Source organism: Mus caroli, chromosome 14, assembly GCF_900094665.2.
Source record: "Mus caroli chromosome 14, CAROLI_EIJ_v1.1, whole genome shotgun sequence".
In the NCBI taxonomy this organism is placed as follows: domain Eukaryota; kingdom Metazoa; phylum Chordata; class Mammalia; order Rodentia; family Muridae; genus Mus; species Mus caroli.
In genome coordinates, this window is record NC_034583.1 from 23,933,019 (window position 1) to 23,954,485 (window position 21,467).

Consider the following 21,467-nt stretch of genomic DNA (forward strand, 5'->3'; position numbering starts at 1 on the left):
ATAAGCAGCTCAGGCTCACTTTGAGCTCTCAGTGTAACTCAAGCTGGTGAGAGAAACTTTTTATCTCCCTTATAATTGTAAGGCAACATTATCATTGTGTGGCCTGTCAATGACCCAAATTTTCTTACACAACACATGATAATAAACCATGGATAACTTCCTGGGTCTCGGTGTGGTATGCCTACACAAAGTAGCTAATCTACAGGGGTTAGTATGGCGGTGGTGTGACTTCTCTGGATCAGTGAGTCCTTTCCAGGAAAAACATTCAAGTATATATAGGGCAAGTTCCACAACAACTGAGATCAGAACCAAGTCTCCAAAAATAAAATACAGACTAGACCGAGTCTCCACTCTGCGGCAGAGAGGTGCTCTCGGGATCTCTGGATGCTGCATCATTTACACAGCTTTTATGTCTTTCTCCAATGCTGGCATTTGGCTATTTATGTGGTAGGATACTATTAGTCAATCTCCAATCCTTGACAAAGTACTGGAGAAAATCAATTTAAAAGGAAGAAATATTTACTTTGATTAATAGCCTTTTAAGCTTTAAGCTTCATTTTATTTTAAATTGTGTGTATATAGGCATCTGTGTGCGGGTGTATGCATGAGAATGTAGCCAAAGGAAGCTGAAGGCATTAAATCCCCGCCCCGCCCCAAGTCCCTGGAGATGCAATTACAGGCAGTTGTGAACCACCGCTGTTGCTAAGAACCAAACTCATATCTTCTGCAAAAGTAGTTTGTGGGGCTGGTGAGATGGCTCAGTGGGTAAGAGCACCCAACTGCTCTTCCGAAGGTCCAGAGTTCAAATCCCAGCAACCACATGGTGGCTCACAACCATCCATAATGAGATCTGACTCCCTCTTCTGGAGTGTCTGAAGACAGCTACAGTATACTTACATATAATAAATAAATAAATAAATAAATAAATAAATAAATAAATAAGAGTAGTTTGTGCTCTTAACTGTGGAGTCATCTCTGCAGCCCTTGCTCAGTGGTGGACGTCCCAGTCCATGGTCACTTCGCCCTTTTGCTTTTGGGCCTGGAGTCCATCATGACAGGAGGCTCATGAAAGGGCTTGCTCAGCCCAGGGGATGTGAGCTTGAGGAGTGGCATCCCGCTGGGTCTTAGTCCCCAGTGACTTCACTCCGACATCCAAAGTGCCAGGAGCTGCGGACCAAGCCTTTATCACATAGCACAAGCCTTTAAGATCCAAAATCAGGGGGGCTTAGTGGTTAAGAGCGTTGTCTGCTCTTTCAGAGAACCCGGGTTCAATTTCCTGCATGGCAGCTCACCACTGTCTGTAACTTCAGTTCCAGGGGATCTGACACACTCATACTTGAATACACACACGCAGAACACCAATGCACAATAAAAAACAAAACAAAACCAAAGTCATAACAAACGTCTGGCTTTAGTCAATTTCTTTACTATAAAATACAATTTAAAGTGTATTTTTAAATACAATGTTAGCATTATGGTAATTTTGCTATGAAAAGTAAATTCTACCTTGCGGGAGAGAGAAAATTCCGCATAACCATCAAGTAGTTTATTCACATGTTAGAACGGGTGAGCCAGTGAAAATCCTAGAGGGAAAAAAAAACAGCATTGAGGCAGAAGAAATGGCCATATTACACTGTATCCTCACTGTAATCCCTTTAAGGACTATACAATATATAGAAGAACTAGACAATGGTGGTGAAAGAAGGTTTGTGTTTGGTCTAGTCAAAAAGAGCTGAAAAGCAATTAGTGAGACCAGTTCACCAAGACTGCCTTCCCCACAAGGCCCAGACGCAGGTTACTAGAGAGACTAAGATATCCCTGCAGAAAGCGGGAAGCAGCCAGCCACTATGACTCAATGGTGAACGGTGACAGACAACAAACATTCAATAAAGAATAACAGCTTGGAGATGAAAATATGTTAGAATCCCATTGGAACGAAGATAAAAAATGTTAAAAAGTATTTGATATAGGGATAATCCTACAGAATTACAAATGGCAGTGATAATTTCTACTTCTCTGAAATATGCAAATGCAGTTCATAGGAAACTGTAGATCAGATGTTGAAGCAGATCTTTAAGGGACTGGGAGGATCCCTGCCAATGCCGCCGCTCGCTCGTTCCGTCCCGACCTACTCTGTCCGTCTACATGACCAGCAGGTTCTATGCTGAGTATCTTTTCTCTGCTCTCATGTAAATTCTGAGGTCTCCCATGTCTGCCTGGACACAAGCAGAATCTCAGCAGAATTCTATATATCTGACAGTTTCCAAATCCGTTGCTGTATATTTTATTGATTGTTCAGGTATCTGCTCATAAGAACCAAGAGAGAGGGACTAGAAAGATGGCTTCGTGGATAAAGTGCTTGCTGGCAAGCATAAGGATTGGGGTTCAGACTCCTGGAACCCACATAAACACATGTGACCTCAGAGCTTGGGAGGGGAAGTTGAGGTTCCCTCTGGGGTGAGCTCTGGGTTTAGGAAGAGACCCTGGCTCAGTAAATGAGAAAGTGAAAGACAATTGAGGAAGACATCTGATTTCAGCTTCTGGCTTACGTACTCACTGCACACATGTTCACCCACATATGTGAACACACGTGCTCATAGACCACATATATACACACATGCTGGGGTGGGGAAAGGAGAGGGGAGAGGGAACGAATAATTGAGTAGATTTCTGCTCTGAAGAGTGGACTCATGGAAGACAGGTGTGTAAGCACAAGCAGGCGGAAGGTCCAGAGTACACAGATTAAGAATGAAAATCAGCTTACTCTAAGATGGAAGGCAACATCACATGGCACACCTTGACATTTATCTCACTATTGTGGCTACTGCATCAATACCCATTAGAGGTTACAGGGACTAAGTTGACTGCAATTGCATAAATCCATTGGCTGCACACACCACTGGCTGCACACACCACTGGCTGCACTCACCACTGGCTGCACACACCACTGGCTGCACACACCACTGGCTGCACACACCACTGGCTGCACACACCACTGGCTGCACACACCACTGGCTGCACACACCACTGGCTGCAGATTCCTCTACACGGTGCTCACTGTACTTGGTTTTCCTACAGCTCCTCCAACTGGCCGGCTGCCTCTTGACACAGAGCCCTGGACCCCTTTCCACCCTCTCTCTGCTAAATCATCACTGATTGCAGTTCAAGCACTACTACCAATGAGATTTCCTATAACAACAATGTGTTTCTTCACTTACAGCTGGTCACCGTGCTCTGTCATGTAGCACGGAGTTGTGAGGTAGCCTACTGTCCACGTCCCCTGCTACTGTAAGCTCTGTGGGATCAGGACAGCCTAGGTTTGCTCACCTCTTACTCTAAACAACACACATAGCGACATCTCAACAAATATTTAGTTGAACAAGGAAATAAAACTGCCAAACTCAGACACAGACTTAGACGGAACTCTGGACTGTGGTGGGCTCGCCTCTCAGGAAGGAGCCCTGAGAGAATGAATATACATTCTTGTCCTCTGTTTAGCAACGGAACCTACCTGGGCCTTGCGTGTACTTTGTGGCTCAATCATAATGTTGAGAAGGCAGGGTTTACTTGTGTCTTGCAGAGCCTGCCTCAGCGAGTGTCGGAGCTCTTCTGGTGTTCGTACAAAATACCCTTTGCCTCCAAATGCAGTCATGACCTGCTCATAATGCGAGTTGGGCAAGAGGCACATGGGAGGGACACTGAAAAGCAAGTTGTAAGACGGCAAAATTAAAAATCTTTAAGCTTCTAGAAACAAAGACTCTTCCAAGATTATCTGCAAAAAATTGAAGCTGACCCCCGAGGCATACTTTTTCTTTTTCCAGCACAGCTCTGTTTAGCAGCAGTATGTAACACAGTGTCCTCAGTACAGCTGTTTAGCAGCAGTACGTAACACAAATGTCCTGGTTCCCGTCCTTCCTCTGCTCCACCTCAGGAGTTTCAGGCACCTTGGGTGAGCTAGCTGAACTCCAGGCCTTTTATTACTAAAAGAAACTGCAGCTCTATCAGCCAGTGACAACAGCCTTAACAGTTAATGCAACAATAACCGACAGTTTACTGCCTGGCTAGTGAGGGCAGGTACCACCATGCCTGGCTTTTGCTTGTTTGTTTGTTTGTGGGCTTTTTCTCCTCATAGATTTTCTTTTGGTTTTTGTTTTTGTTTGTTTTTTCGAGACAGGGTTTCTCTGAGTAGCCCTGGCTGTCCTGGAACTCACTCTGTAGACCAGACTGGCCTCGAACTCAGAAATCCACCTGCCTCTGCCTCCCAAGTGCTGGGATTAAAGGTGTCCGCCACCACGCCCGGCCCTCATAGATTTTTTTAAAATATAGTTCTTTTCATCTTTAGAGCAAAACCAACCAACCAAACCAACAATCAGTTGACCACTGGACTCTAGCCTTAAAGACAACACCCAACAACTCTAGGACAGCACTTTAAACAGCCATCTGCATTGTAACTGTTGGATGTGAGTATACCCTTCAATGGGAAAGTCTTTAACTTTGCAGTCATTAACTGTCTCAACTTTTGAAGGAGTTTCAGCTTTGCGAAGGCTTTGGTTCCATGACCCTAACTTGTCAGTGGCTCCATGAGATTCAGATAGATATGTGCGTTTCTCAAAGTGTGTACTGAGTCACCTGGCTGCAGGCTGTGGTGTGGTGTGTGTGGTCATTCATGAAAGTCATCAGGGTACTAACTGGCAATGTTATAGAGCAGTCTGGCCCATGTTTCTTTCTTTTTTTTTTTTTTTAATTTATTATTGTATGTATATGAGTATACTGTAGCTGTCTTCAGACACACCAGAAGAGGGCACCAGATCCCATCACAGATGTCTGTAAGCCACCATGTGGTTGCTGGGAATTGAACTTGGGACCTCTGGAAGAGCAGTCAATGCTCTTAACCACTAACCCATCTCTCCAGCTCCTGGCCCATGTTTCTTGCCCTCTGGTACAGCTGGCTATTCACCACAAAAAACCAGCAGAGGGCACGGTGTGGAGATAGCGCCATCAGAGCCGAGATGACAGTACATGAAACTGCATCCCTCACCCCCTTATTTTTGCTTGTTTTGGGCCAGGGCTTGCTATGTAGCAGAGTAACTTGGAACTCAGTACATAGCTCAGGCTGGTGGCCTCAACTCTGAATCCTCCTGCCTCAGCCCAGATTTTCTACTGAATCTTTGTGTGTGTGTTTGTGAAGGAGCCTTGACGTATCTTGGACTCATCAGCTTGAGTGGTCATCTTGCCTTAGCCTCCAGGGAGAGTCGGTAGACCACACGTATGTTAGTACACGTTGCTTCTTGTATTTTTATTGTTTATATTGCAATGTCTAAGAGAACTTTCTGTAATGACAGAGGTGACTTACAGTATGCTGGCCACACACTACCTGTTAGTATGAGTACTTGAAATTTAACTAAACCAAGAAACTGGATTTTTAAAAAATATTTATGTATTGATTGATTGAGACAGGATTTTTTCTGTGTAGCCCTGACTGTCCTAGAACTCACTCTGTAGACAGGACTGGCTAGTCTCAAACTCAGAGATCCACCTGCCTCTGCTCCTCAAGCACTGGGATTAAAGATGGGTGCCAACATGCTTGGCAACAAAGGACTTATTTTTATTTTATATGTATGGGTGTTATACTTGCATGTTATCTGGGTACCGCATGTGTGCAGTGCACAAGGAAGCCAGAAGAGGGCGTCAGATCATTTGCCACAGAGCCATCAACTCTCAACAACTTCTCAGCTTAAGATGAGGGGAACTGCCGGGCGTGGTGGCGCACGCCTTTAATCCCAGCACTTGGGAGGCAGAGGCAGGCGGATTTCTGAGTTCGAGGCCAGCCTGGTCTACAGAGTGAGTTCCAGGACAGCCAGGGCTATACAGAGAAACCCTGTCTCAAAAAAAAAAAAAAAAAAAAAAAAAAAAAAAAAAAAAAAAAGATGAGGGGAACTGAATGTCTTTTCTTTTAAAATAAGAAACAGGGTTTTGTGTAATTCAAGCTGGCCTAGACTTGCTGTGGTGGTTTGAATATGCTTGGCAGAGGGAGCGGCACTATTAGGAAGTGTGTCCTTGTTGGAGTAGATTGGCCTGACTGGAGCAAGTGTGTCACTGTAGGGGTGGGCTTTGAGAGCTCCCTCTGAACTGCACGAGGATGCCAGTGTCTTTCTGGTTACCCTTCAGATGAAGATGCGGAACTCTCACCTCCTCTAGCACCATGCCTGCCTGGATGCTGTCGTGTGTCCTGATGTGATGAGAATGGACTGAACCTCTGAACCTGTAAGCCAGCCCCAATTAAATGCTGTCCTTTATAAGAGCTGCCCTGGTCACACTGTCTGTTCACAGCAGTGCAACCATAACTAAGCTACTTGCTGTGCAGCTAAGGATGACCTTGAACCTGCTCTTCTTGTCTTTAATGATAGGATTACAGGTGTGCCCAGCATATCCAAGCTAAGAAATACTGAGGCTCAAACTCGAGGTGTCGTGCATAAAAGGCAAACGCTCTATCACCTGAACCATGTCCTCAGTCTAGAAACCTTCCACTTTATTTATTTTTAACTGAAGTTAAGTAGTAACACGGGACCAGGAGCTACTACACCCTGACGGTATTATCCACGGTATTATACACCCAGTCTGTATTATCAACTATAATGAAGGCAAAAGAAAAGGCATGGATGGCGTGGTGGTTAGAATGAAAATGGCTGCCACAGGCTCACATATTTGAATACTTGGTCCCCAGTAGGTGGAACTATTTGGGAAGGATTATGAGGTGTGGCCTTGTTGGACGAGGTTTATTACTTAGGGCAGACTTTGAGATTTCAAACGACAATGCCATCCCCAGTGTGCTCTGTGTCCTCTGCTTGTGGATCACGGTGTGAGCTCTCAGGGCTGCCCCAGTCCACGTTTTCACTCCACCATCAGAAACTCTAACCCCCAGCACTGTAAGCCCCATTAAACTTTGTTTTCATAAGTAGCCTTAGTTGTGATATTTTATCAATGCAATGAAATAAGTAATACAAATGGTTATGTAAAAACAACCACGAAAGCATACATAAATGAAAACACTACTTTTCTCTATCCTTGGCTGAGATAAACTGTTATTTGTATACCCAGGACCAGTTCTAACAGACTTAAGTTTGACTCTGCCATCAGATAATGAAGGTTTAGCTTTGTGGGAAAAGAAAGGAAGATCTTTAAAGTATACATAACTCACCAGCCCCTGTGACGGCTAAGCTTGGCTGTCACCTTGTCTATATCTGGCATCAACTAAAACCCAAGCATCTGGGCACACCTGTGAGAGATTTCTCTTGACTGGATCCTTTCAGGTGGGAAGACCCACCCTCAACCTGGGCCACCCCTGGAGGTGCCTATGCAAAAGGACTTGGGAGGAGGGGGCCTTTGTTTTCTGTCTGCTTGCCCTCCCTCTTGCTGGCAAGTCCATCTGTTCTGCTGCTGAGGCATTCCTTCCCTGGTATTGGACCCTGCTTCATCAGGACTAAAGGCCAGCCTTGTGGACTGAACAACTATTGGGTTCTTCTATTGGAAGATAGCCATTGTTGGACGAGCCAGAGAAACCACAAACTGTAAACCAGGCCAATACGTTCCCTTATGCTGACTCTCATATACGCTCATGAGTTCTGTTCCTTGAGAGAACCTTGACTAATACAGCATCAACAGTGTCAGTAATTGCTAGCACTACTGTTACCTAAGTGTACACATCACAGAGTTTGCTGAGTTGACGGTGGTTCCCTGATTTCAACAGTCAACAGTCATGGGTAGCTAGCTGTATATAAAGGAACCGTGAAGAGATGGCTTTAAAGGGCCCGAGGAACTAGCCAAGTGTATGATATGGAGGCGCATTCCAACCCAGCAAACTATTAAAAGACAAACCAAATACCTGGCATAATATAATTATCCACTGTTCTGAGTTACTCACGTTGTAGCAGCTTCTTGAAAATGTAGCATTTTTTCCCAGGTGTCAGCATCAAAACCTTGGTAAATTCCATTATTGTTTACTACCAACAGTATGATTGGCAAGTTGTACCTAAAGAGAAAATAAACTATGAAGATATCATTCTTTCTAAAACAATTTCTTTTCTTAAAACTGAAATTTTTACTTAAAAGTAGATGTTTTCTATAAGAAAATTTCAATATCAGAGAGAAAACCAAGCATTTATTATCCCAATTAAAAAAATACCAAACCACTGATAGAAACATCACAGTAGTGGAATTTGTTCAAGACTCGGGGCTGGTAATCTGCTTAGCTATGAACCCTGGTAAATCACTGAACTTTTCCAGTTGGGTACAAGAAAAAACACCTCCCCCACTCCTCTGAGGCCTGTTTCTAGACGGTTCCTAGGCACACGGAAGTCTCAGTCTATTACTGAATGCCTCAATGACAACCAGCCTGTGCTGGCTGCTGTGACAACCAGCCTGTGCTGGCCGCTGTGAGAGACAGACAACTAACACCCAGTCTGCATCATCAATCACAGCAAAGCGTGATTGGTGCAGAGGAAGAACACCCATCAATGTCTTCAACAGTACAGCCAAGACAAGAAACTGAAAAGCTGAAAGAGAATGTGGGCTTTGTTTTCTAAACATAATTTCTGAGGGCTTGGAGTCATGACAGAACAAAGTAAATGAATGTGGTAACTTTGTTTTCTGTGCTACAAGGGAGTTATCACCCTCTAGAAAGCTAAATTCTCTCCGTACATCACTTTTTGGCACATGTCAATTGGTTGTTATACATGGGTTCACATAGCCTAGGCTGGCCTTGAACTTGTTATGCAGTGGAGGATAACCCTGAACTCCAGATCCTTCTGTCTCCACTGCTACCTCAGGACTACAGAGTGTGTTGCCAAACCTAGTTTTCTTGATCTCGACAGTCTTATATATCAAAGCTTTGAAAGTCCCAAAACGTGATTCACAGAATCGTACGAAGAGCTCTAAGTATAACATTTTATTGTAGCTTAAATGCAGCTGGGTATGGGGCTGGCAGAGTCCTCAGCTGACGTGGTGGGGGTTTCTCCTTGAGAGCTTAGACAGTGCTGTCCAGGACAGCTGCTTGGGAAGCAAGCATGTCTTGCACGGTTTCCTAGGTGTGAGCATAAAATGCTGTTTTTTACCTGCAGATGGTCTCCACTTCCATGCCGGAAAATCCGAAGGCACTGTCACCTTCCACACAGACGACCCGCTGCCCAGGACTTCTGTCTTTAGCCACTAGAGAAGCTGCAATGGCAAATCCCAGGCCAACCCCCATTGTTCCAAAAGAACCTGCATCAAGCCTGTTAGGAACAGAGCTGAAGTCAAACTCTCTAGACAGATCATGCAGTGTAGTGTTAACACAATCTTTCAGTTTTTGTTTATGTGGTTTGTGGAGAAAAATTAATAAACATTTTTCTTTAATACAAAATCTTTAGGACATAAGGAACTAATTTGTCAAGGATAAGCAGCATAAAAGAAACCAGCCAAAACCAGCCACGCATGCTTGCTTGGATAAATATCCTCTCAGGACACTGACTACACCAATTATCATACTATACCAAGGACTAGGAAGCATAAAAACTATAAAGCTATAAAATCTCACTTGAGAACATACTTATGAGCCAGGCAGTGGTGGTGCACACATTTGATCCCAGCACTCAGGAGGCAGAGGCAGGTGGATCTCTGTGTTCAAGGCCAGCCTGGTCTACAGAGTGAGTTCCAGGACATCCAGGGCTACACAGAGAAACCCTGCCTCGGAAAACCAAACCAAAACCAAACCCAAAAACCACTTATGTGTGGCTGGAGCGATGGCTCAGAGGTTAGGAGCACTTGATGCTTTGACAGAAGACCTGAGTTTACTCCTAATACCCACATGGAGGTTTTCAAGAGGCTGTAACTCCAGTTCCAGAGGATCCCAAAGCCCCTTTCTTACCTCTGAGGGCACCAGGCAGACATGCGGTACACATACATACACACAGGCAAATCACGTACATAAAATAAATGAAATAAATCTGAAGAAAAATTTAAAATACATTTATGAAATACGTCCCTATACAGTAGACATGTACAGTTTTCAAATATCATTCATAATCCGCTTCACTGGGGCTTTAAATGAGACCCACTGTCATTTCCTCCTCGGAGCCTCACCTGTGGCGAGGAAGGCAGTTCTGAAGCATAGTCCGTCCGATGTCCATGGTGTTTGCCCCCTCACTCACTATGAAAGCGTCTCGGGGCAACTGTTCTTGAACGTGGTAGAACACTGTGTAATAATTCATAGGGAGGGACTTTTGGGCAGCCAGTTCCTAAAATAGCAGAGGCGAGTATACAATAAATTATATTGGGACATCATGAAAGTTACTGTGACAGTAAGCTATTACCATAGTTATTTTAGAACAGTGTAATACCATCAATAAGCTACAAGATTCCAAAATGGCTGCATAGCAGTTACTCTTTCAACTGTGAACCATCCAGAACCATGCTAACACCAATGTGCCCTACAGTCCCAGCTGGGACATGATGGATACGCCATGGAATCCCCCATGTCCTGTGGAGTCGATGCACCTTACCACATCAAACACCTGCAGAAGTCGTACAGTAAAGATGGCTGAGTAACACTGGGATCAACAAAACAGAACAGTCCTATGGTACACTCTTAGAAAAACACTGTCTTTCAGTCCAGCATGTCCACAACTTACAACCACACGTGACTCTTATGGGAGATGGCAGCTTATGTGAGGACGTCACGTGGGCTGTGGGGACTCCTTTTGATCAGGGTAGCAAATTGGGGATGAAAAGTTTGACCCTTTTCTCTTTCCAGGCTTCCCACTTGCAGTTTTCAGTAACCGCCTCTTGAACCAGTGCATGAATTATAGCAGTCAGGTGTCTCTGTGCTGCTTTCTGATCACAGTACTGCACTGCGTGTAAATACATGTTTCTATTCAAAAAAAAAAAAAAACAAAGAAAGAAAACATTGTCTTACGTATTTTTCAGAATATTTTTATCTGAAATATGGCCCTAAGTTTAAAACTAAGATGTTAGGATTACAGAAGATGATCTGAGAACCTGGCTCTTCTCTCACACATTGTAGAGCAGCTATTTTAGAGTCTCTGAGTGAAGATATATATATATATATATATATCCAGACAGCCACAGGCCTGCTAGCGCCGGGAGGAGCCACTGGGTTTCATCAGTACCAGGCCCATCTGGTCCCGGCACTGCAGCCTCGCCTGTGCTAACCCTCCTGCTGGAGATGAGTTACCCGAGATGCTGGAGAGTCTGCACGCCACTACAGTAGACAGAGGACAAACCCTGAGGGCATCCTAGGGTATTTATGATAACTTAGAGAACAGAACTGAGCCTGGCTCCTGACAGTAGAAATAGTCCCGGTGGAGTTAGGCACATAAATTCTGCTGTGTTTGGTTGAAAATACAAACTTATTCTATGATGACAGATACATTAGGGGACAAAAATGCCTTGCTCAGATTTCAAATTTTCAAATGTATCATCCTATCAGGAGGAAATCCTAGGCCAGGCTGGAAAGGTAGGTCACTGGTCAAGGGCACTTGTCGCTCCTGCTGAGGACCCAGGTCGGGTTCCCTGCACACACATGGTAGTTCACAACTATTCATAACTCCAGTTCCATCTGACCTCTGAGGGTACTAGGCACACATAGTGTATATACATACACACACACAAACACTTATGTATCCCCCCAAAAATAAACTACTTAACAAGAAGAAACCCCAATCACAAAAGAACTCAAATGATATGTACTCACTGATAAGTGGATATTAGCCCAGAAACTTAGTATAACGAGATATAAGATACAATTTGCAAAACACATGAAACTGAAGAAGAACGAAGACCAAAGTGTGGACACTTTGCCCCTTCTTAGAATTGNAAACAATCACCCATGGAAGGAGTTACAGAGACAAAGTTTGGAGCTGAGACAAAAGGATGGACCATCTAGAGACTGCCATATCCAGGGATCCATCCCATAATTAGCCTCCAAACGATGACACCACTGCATACACTAGCAAGCGTTTGCTGAAAGGACCCTGATATAGCTGTCTCTTGTGAGACTAGGCAGGGGCCTAGCAAACACATAAGTGGATGCTCACAGTCAGCTATTGGATGGATCATAGGGCCCCCAATGGAGGAGCTAGAGAAAGTATCCAAGGAGCTAAAGAGATCTGCAACCCTGTAGGTGCAACAACAATATGAACTAACCAGTACCCCGGAGCTCTTGACTCTAGCTGCATATGTATCAAAAGATGGCCTAGTCGGCCATCACTGGAAAGAGAGGCCCATTGGTTGTGCAAACTTTATATGCCCCAGTACAGGGGAACGCCAGGGCCAAAAAATGGGAATGGGTGGGTAGGGAAGTGGGGGGGGGGGCTATGGGGGACTTTTGGGATAGCATTGGAAATGTAATTGAGGAAAATATGTATTTAAAAAAAAAAAAAAGAAGAAACCCTGGGTGTAGACTGAACACTTCACCCAGCTGAATCAAGACACATACGAGTACACAAAACACTACAACTTAAAAAGCCATCGTCCCCCTGACAATCAAGGAGGAAGTGCTGTGCATATAAAGACTTTGAACAGAAGTCCCCAAACATTGAAGAAGTGATCCACTGTGGTGCTCGCTAGGAAGGCTTAGTGGTCATTTCAAAACACATCTCCAGATCCTTCACTAGCAGGCAAAACCCCAAGGTCAGATGTGAAAGCCACAAGAGTTTCCAGCAGTGACATAAGAGTTAAATGGCTGTGTGTGTGTGTGTGTGTGTGTGTGTGCGCACATGCACATGTGTGTATGTGCATGTAAGGGGAGGCAGATTATACATTGATCAAATTTCCCATTTGGAAGAAGGAACTAGCTATCACACTCACGTGCCTTGAAGGAAAGGTATCTTAAGGGCAGATGACCATCTCCTAACATGCCCTGGATATACCGGATATTCTGCACTAGATCAAACTGACAACTTTCCAAGGTCAGACTGCTTTTCTTCTACCAGTTCACAGCACTCTCAAACGGAGACTCTTCAGACGCTCGATCTGCAGGAGCCTGAGGCCCCTTCCAGGTAAAGCACACACTACCTACACCACAGGTACACACACAGGGGCGTGCACAGGTTACAAGTCACACACAGGGGCATGCACAGGTTACAAGTACACACACAGGGGCATGCACAGGTTACAAGTACACACACAGGGGCATGCACAGGTTACAAGTACACACACAGGGGCGTGCACAAGTTACAAGTACACACACAGGGGCATGCACAGGTTACAAGTACACACACAGGGGCGTGCACAGGTTACAAGTACACACACAGGGGCATGCACAGGTTACAAGTACACACACAGGGGCGTGCACAGGTTTTTTTTTCTTATTTACATAGTTAAAAACTCACCTTTTAGGGGGGCATTCTTCAAGATTTGAAACAGGTTTGCTCTGTGTAGCCCTGGCTAGGCCCAAACTCTACCTGCCTCTGCCTCCCGAGTGCTGTGATTAAAGGCGTGCACCCTATGCCTGGCTTCACTACCATTTTTTATTAGTTCTTATCCCACTTTCTGGCTTGTAGCCCTTGTGAGAAGGGTGTCCTGGTTTTTTGACCCCGAGGCTGACAGAGTGCACTGTTTCCTATGACTGTCTATGTCCTATTCCGGAAGGACCAAGGGACCCATCAACCTGAGGGATTTTGAATTTCCGCTGGCCCCACGTTACCTTGGAGACGGCTTCATTGCTCTTCATTTTCTCCCTCAGAGTCTTCCACCACTGGCTGTCTGGGGGGCACTGCCATGGAGTTTTATCAAACTGTTCTAAAAGCTAAAAATATAACAAAACAAACTTTTCTTTCCTTTTTGAAAATAAACTTGAGGCGCATGAACATAAAAATTTTCCTAAAGAAGGCTCTCAGCACACTGGAGGAGGCTGGTGATACACTGCAATTGGCTCGTGACACACTGCAGGAGGCTCATGACACACTGCCCTTCCCATCGCACCCTCTGCCAGCAGCGAGAGACTGACAGGAGGTCAGTGGGTAGTGCCGTGAGCCATGTGACACAGACCAAGGGCTGCAAATTACCCAAGTGACAGGGCACACATGACAGGGATAGCATCTGCATCTCAACATGACAATTACACAAAATCAAGTCATAAAGGTGACCACGTCTGACCTCCTGCCACAATGAAATGTATAAATTACATACAAATAGGAAGTCTGCCAAGTCACTGATAACAACTTGAAGAGTAAAAATGTCCTTATTACCTGAAAATATACTGTTAGATTTCCCGCTGTGTAATAAGTCAATTTTAATTCCTTTAAAAGCTATACTGTAATTTTTTTTTCTCAGAAAGCTAAATTCTACTTAACTGAATTCTGGTTTGAATGACTTTAAATTTTTAAATGCTAAGTTAACATTCTACAATGCTAACTTCCACCAATATGACAATGTAGTGAGCTGAATTTACCAAGTTCAAAAGTTGCAGCTGGTTTTCTATTATAAACTTAGTGTAAAATGACTAGACATGCCACCAAGTAAATCAAAAGGAGCCTTATCCAGAATTGACTGCTTTAGGGGTCAATCCGCAGAAACTAAAACCCAGAGAAAGGCTTGTACCTGTTTAGAGACAGCATTTATATCTCCTAGCAAAATCACAGAAGGCCTTACATTATTCCCCAGTTCTTCTGCACAGATATCAATCTACAAAGAGAAAAACCCAAAGAACAAGCAATGTTTAGTCATTTTTGTTTTGAAGAAACGTTCAGAACAAAATCTTTTTTATTTTATGTGTGTGTGTGTGTTTTGTCTGCATATATGTTATATGTGTGCCTGGTATCCAAAGAGGACAGAAGAAGGCATCAACTACTCTAGGGATGGAGTGACATATCATTGTAAGGTGCCATGTGAGAGCTGGGAATTGAACCTGGGTCCTGTGGAAGAGCAGCCAGTTCTCCAGCCCACTGTGTTTGCTCTTAAAATCCTTTAGGAAGAGCTGTTGAGATGCCCCAGTGGGTAGAAGCACCTCCACCAAGCCTGATGACCAACTCCCAGAGGCTGTCCTCTGGCCTCAGCACATGTACTGACACGCAAGTACACATACACATATATGTGCCCATATGCACATGGACACACACTAAATAAATGCAGTCAAGAAAAATAATAAGCAATGGTATTACAAAAAGACTTTTAGAAGTTAAGAGCCACAGCAGCTCTTCTAGAGGACCTCGGTTTGATCCTCAGCACCCACACAGAGGCTAGCATCAGTAACTCTAGTTCCAGGCTATCTGATGCCATCATGTGGCCTCAGGGCACAGGAGCACACACAGAGTGACAGGAGAGGTTACAGGACTTTCCGGGGACTCAGTCTAATGGCAGGTGAAAGCAAAGTCATTTAAGAGATTTCAAAAGGTTGACAGTTTTGTCACCTAAAAGACATCTTCACCCCTAAAAGGCAGAGGGTGTCTCTCCAACCTACCCTCTACTCAAGCCTCTTTCCCTATCTTTAAATACAGTGGAACGGTGAGGAGGTAAATTATCCTTTTCAAACTATTCAAAACTTGACTTTGAAAGCTTTTCTGGTTAGAATTAGCACAGGATACCTTGTAGGCTTGAAAGGGCAGCTTAACTCTGGTACCTGTAATTATGTTAGATAATTTGTAAAAATCTATTTTTGTCAGAAGACAAAAGGTTCTTTACAAAAGCTGAGAAGAAAGCAGAGCTTACAATGGCTGAGAGGGAGAACAACCCTCTCTGAGTACCTGAATAAACTTCACGTCTGCCTGATATCTTGGAGGCAGTCCAAAATGTAATATCCAGTTTAGTCTCGCACCAAATAACACAATCACGTCAGCGGATTGCAAAGCCCTGTTGAAGAACAAAAGGAGGAGGTTTAACAAGGGCGCACTGACACTTTTTACTTGAGCTCTTCTAAACTTCTTAAAATATTTTCCAGGTCTATAATTTGGAGCTTCCAGAGTAAATCTGATCTTTCAGATTAAGGTGAGTTTTGGAAAGCTGGGAAGATGGCTCAGTGGGCAAGACGCTTGCCATGCAAGCGTGAGAACCCGAGGTCGGATCCCCAGCACCCACGTAGGGGCTGACTGCTGTGGTGCACATCTGTGCTGAGCCCGGGGTGAGGGGCTGGGGGGATCGGGGGAGGATCCTGGAAGCCGGGCGCCTAGTCAGACAGGCAAGCTGCAGGTTCAGTAAGAGAGACCCTGCCTCCAGACTAAGGAGAACTTGAAGGAGAAAGCAAGAAAGCTGGGCTCAACTGTGACATGCACACGTGCATGTGTGTGTCTCACTCCCAACACACACCCCATCTCACCCACGCACACACACAAGGACATGATGTGTTAATTTGTTCTGTTTTGGAGATTGGGTATTGCTTTTTCAACTAATGCTGGCTTCAAACTTGTGATCTTTTCCCCTGGCCTCCCAAAGGCTGGGGTTACAGTATGTATCACTACGCCTGGATGTTTTCTAGGAGCACCTATTTATAGACATTATTCATATTCCAGAATTTTCTCCCCCCCCCCCCAGAAGACATGGTCTCATGTAGCCCAGATTGGCCTCAAATTCCTTAAGTAGGAGTATGACTTTGAACTTCCAGTCTCCTTGTATCCAGTAATAGGATTAAAGACACATGTCCCCATGCCCAATTCCTGAGTGCAGGACTTCACGCCTTCTAGGTAAGCACTCTCCCAACAGAGACATCCTCAGCCTGGAATTGCTTTCTAAAATACACTACGCATTACCTAATGCCCAAATAACTGAGACCACGCTGTTTTCACAAATTTTCAGTAACTTGATCATCTAAATTCTGGTCCGTTGCTTTGTGAAAATTCCAAGGAGGCTACAGATGGTACTGTACGTACAGATGCACACCACTAGGTAGGTACCAGAGGGCAGGAATTGTGCTAGTGTGATTCCAACCTGGAAACTGAGTAAGAGTCCAAACAACTTCCTCTCCCGAGTGAAGCCATCCAGGCACACACGCATCCAAGGCTCCCAGTGCCGTGCCCCGTGAAGCCATCCAGGCATACACGCATCCAAGGCTCCCAGTGCCGTGCCCCGTGCCCTTCCATTTCTTCCAGTGAAGCCAAACGGCATACACTCATTCCAGACTCCGCCATACCTGTTCCCCCATCCTGTCAATCCATTAGCCCCTCCCTTTCTTTCCTCTCATACTCCTCTCCCCTCCCTCCTTCCACTGAAGCAGAGCAGCATGCCACAGTCCACACCCTCCAATGGTCCTGCTTCCCAGCTACATTCCTTCTTCATCCCTCCCTAGGGTTTCACTATGCTGGCCACTAATCCAGCCTTAAGGAATACAAACAAACATGTGCTTCTCCACCTAGCTAAGAGAACTCTTGAAAGTGCCAGAGATAATGAGAGACTATGTTCAGGAGAACCGTGATACAGGTAACTGAGGGGTTTCCTCTAAAAACCATAAGGGCCAGGAGAAAATCAATAGTATCTTTTAAAAAATGGAAATGTTCAAAACAGGTATGTTTAGAATTACATGAACTTTTTAGAGCTCCTCTCGCAATTCATCAAGGTCTCACACACACACACACACACACACACACACACACACACACACACACACAAATTTAATCCAGTCTAAAATCTGCCAAGCCATTGTACGTAAAACCTGGAACGCCACGCACCTGGATCTGGCCGCGCCTACGCAGTTGGGATGATTGTCAGGGACAACCCCCTTCCCCATAGGTGTAGGCAAAAATGGCAAACTGCACTGCTCCACCAGCTTCCTGATACTGTCCTCTGCATGGGAATAGGCAGCGCCTTTGAGAAATGCAAATCACAGGATGACACAGTTACACTCAGCACTGGGAACCTCAAACCTCAAACGTGTCACAGGAATTTGCTTTTAGATCCCAAATCCTCCTGCTGCATAAAACACCAGCCTGAAAGCAAAATGAATGGTGGCAGATGTTCAGGAGAAATACCTCGCAATAAAAACCTGTATCTGTGCCTCTGACTGCAGTCACCTTTCCTGTCTCACGCTCTGGGCCTACTAAACTACTACCCACGATTCCCTGAACATAGGCGGGTAGGGAAGACCTCTGCCCTGAAAGATAAAGACTGAGGAAACTGATCTACATTACCAGTAAACTCCTTTGCAGTCTGCTGTGCAGGACGTATGTATGTATGTATGTATGTATGTATGTATGTATGTACTGTGCAGGATGTATGAGTCTCTAAGCCTCTACAATGCTGCGGCTGTAACAGGGCTAGTCTGAGCAGGCACATATCTGTTTGTTTTATCCTGCAGCATATAGTTGTAAAACTATATGCTGCAGGATAAAATATGCCCTCAATGACCCTGAGAACAACTTCCTGTCTTGACATATAGAATAGATTTGTTTCTAAAGGCATCGCCCATATAGAATAGTTTTGTTTCTGAAGGCATCGCCCACGATTGTTTTTAGCTACTTAGTTGTATATTCTTTAGCGCTAAAAGCATAGCATCTATATCTATGAATCCTAGTAAGTAATAGAGTGTACGTTCAGACTCACTATCACATTCTGCACTAAAAGACCATCTTAAAATTCTCTGTTATACGTATGTGATGAAAATAGTCTTCTTTATTTCAGTCAATAAGTTTTCTTTTCTTTCTTTCTTTTTGTTTTTTTTTTTTCTGCTTGTTTATTTTGTTTGGTTTTTCAAGACAGGGTTTCTCTATGCAGCCCTGGCTGTCCTAGAACTCACTCTGTAGAGCAGGCTGGTCCCTTGAACGGAGATTGGGACGCCTCTGCCTCCTGAGTGCTGGTAATGGTGTGTGCACCACCACTGCCCAGCTCCAGAAAATGTTCTTATTCTCTTTCTTATTTTGGTGTCTTTCTTCACGCAGCCCTTTTTTCCTTCACAGCCTTTGTTCCCTTGTCTACTAGAAGACTACAAATTTTTCATTGCACAGCTGTGGTGTCACATCCTCTGGACTCTCTTCCACATCACTGAGGCAGAAGACCCTCCCTTCCTAAACTCTGCCTCACTTTCCCTGTGCATAGTGTACTATAACAGGAGCTATGAGGACGAGGAGGCGGCTCTGTCGGTAAGGTGCCTGTGGTGCCTGAATGAGGCTGAGTTTAAATCCAGGAGTGGTGGCACACCTCTGTAACCCTAGCACTGAGGGGAGTAGACAGGTGGATCTCAGGAGCTCACTGGCCACACAGTCTTAGTCAAATAGGTGAGTTCTGGGTTCAGTAAGAGACTGTGTAAAAAATATAAGTAGGGAAACACCTGATGTCAGTTTTTGGTATCCACATATGCACATACATGAAAATGTACATGCATATACACCATACAACAAATAATTTAAAAGTGCACTACTTTAATCCTAGCACTCATGAGCAGAGGCAGATAGATCTCTGTGAGTTCAAAGCCAGCCTGATCTATACAGTGAGTTCCCAGACAGCCAGGACTGTCTCAAACCAAACTAAACCAAACAACAAACAGTAATAATAAAGGCATTAAGACTTTACTAACCCAGCATGATGGTGCACATGTTTAATCCCAACACTGAGCCACCTCTCCAGCCCCCCAAATAATTTTTTAAAAAGCTCTGGGTATTCTAGAACTCACTATGTAGACCAGACCGGCCTCAAACTCACTGAGACCTACCTGCTTCTGCCTCTTGAGTGCTGGGATTAGAGGTGTGAGCCACCACTCAGCCTAAAGCATTTATTTGTGTGTGTGTGCACGTGTGCATGGGTATGTGTAGTAGCCAGAGGACAATTTGCTGGAATCCACTCTCTCCTTTCCCAACACTCAAGAGGTGGATCTCTGTGATTTTGATGCCAGTGTGGTCTACCCAGTAAGTTCTAGGCCAGTGAAGACTATATTGAGAGACTCTGCCTCAACCAAACCAAAACAAGCAGAACACTGGCCTACTAGACTTATTTATTATCAAGTGTGTTTTCCTTTGGATGGGAAATTATTTTTTCACTGTATTCTTCATGAATTCTATGATTGCTGCCACATTGTAAGCAGCCATCAGTAAATGCTTGTTCAAGGAGGAATGACAACTAGAACCACCGAGAGCTTTCCACACTCATTGCTGCTTAATTACATCCCACTTGGATGGCTGCTATCCTTCATACATCAGGTGATGAGACTCAAAGCAACTATTTGCCAATCAAAAAAATCAATGCATTGTACAAAGCACTGAGCGCAGCACTGAGCGCAGCACTGAGCGCAGCACTGAGCACAGCACTGAGCACAAGGTTTTTCCTTCATTGCCTCCCCTGGATTAGAACCCAGGATTTCAAACCAAACATTCTAGCCCAGAGCTGCATCCTCAGCACCACCACCTTCCTTAAAACTGTCTTCAGTTTGTCTACAGTTGGCTCCTAAGCAGCTGAAATGGATGCGCACGCTCACAGGCAGTCCTAACGGTTCTAGGGTAGCAAGCAGGTACAACAACTATGTTCCAGCCAGCCATGAGCCTGGGGTACATGTAAGCTTGAGGCAAACCTAGGCTATGTAGGAGATCTTGTATCAAAAAAAGAACACAAAATAAAAGAAAAAATAATAATACATTAACAGGCATATAAATTGTTTTATATGACACCTAAGGGGTAAGCAATTTGAACACTGGACCAAAAGCCTTCTGGATATCCATACCTTTTAATTTAGTTAATTTTCCTCTGGGACACCACCATAAATCCTAACTATGGAAAAACCTTCATATAAGAATGTTTATCACAGCCAGGCGTGGTGGCACACGCCTTTAATCCCAGTACTTGGGAGGCAGAGGCAGGTGGATTTCTGAGTTCGAGGCCAGCCTGGTCTACAGAGTGAGTTCCAGGACAGCCAGGGCTACACAGAGAAACCCTGTCTCGAAAAACCACACACACACACAAAAAGAATGTTTATCACAGCTGTCAAATGTTTGACAGCAAGTGTCAATGTATATGAGTCAATGCTAAAATTGTATTTAGGAAATAATTTTAAGAAAAATATTTCTTCCAGGGGTGGTGGTGGTGATGGTGATAGTAGCCTTTAATCCCAGCACTCTGGTAGGTGGATGTCTGTGAGTTCAAGGACAGCCTGGTTCTAGGATAGCCAGGACAGAGAAACCAAGTCTCAAAAGAAAAAAAAAAACTATTAAAAGCTTATAAAACGTAAAGCTGCCTATATAACATGATTACAGTATGTAAAATAGACATTAAAAATAAAGTTCTGAAGGCTAAGACTGGTCCCCCAGATGGAGAGGTCTGTTTTAAAACTTTTGTACATTTTCCAAAGTCTTTTGTAAAGAAGAAATACATTTACTTCTAAGTCAAGGAGTGAAACTTTTTCTTGTAAAAGTGAGGTCCCTGGGCCACTGAGGGTAGGTTCTATGATCTGAAAGTGTATGAAAAGAGCACTTGTCCCAATCATGAGCAGAGATCACACAACAAAGAGCAATGAAGACACCAATGGCAGAGGCAGCCTTCCCAGCCTGTTAGCAGCTCGGATT

The 21,467-nt window shown here is 44.4% G+C and overlaps 1 protein-coding gene across 1 annotated transcript in view; it reads right to left on the reverse strand.

Moving 5' to 3' along the window:
- Positions 1-1,391: 1,391 nt before the first annotated feature.
- The window catches only part of Hacl1 (2-hydroxyacyl-CoA lyase 1), a 34,483-nt gene continuing 14,407 nt past the window's right edge, over positions 1,392-21,467 (reverse strand). The window contains exons 9-17 of the mRNA XM_021181400.2: positions 17,652-17,787; positions 15,738-15,843; positions 14,596-14,679; positions 13,700-13,801; positions 10,117-10,271; positions 9,111-9,269; positions 7,922-8,029; positions 3,512-3,698; positions 1,392-1,583 (exon numbers count right to left, since the gene is read on the reverse strand). Coding sequence (XP_021037059.1) covers positions 1,551-1,583; positions 3,512-3,698; positions 7,922-8,029; positions 9,111-9,269; positions 10,117-10,271; positions 13,700-13,801; positions 14,596-14,679; positions 15,738-15,843; positions 17,652-17,787 — 1,070 coding nt within the window. The 3' untranslated portion in view covers positions 1,392-1,550. The remainder of the gene's footprint in view (positions 1,584-3,511; positions 3,699-7,921; positions 8,030-9,110; positions 9,270-10,116; positions 10,272-13,699; positions 13,802-14,595; positions 14,680-15,737; positions 15,844-17,651; positions 17,788-21,467) is intronic.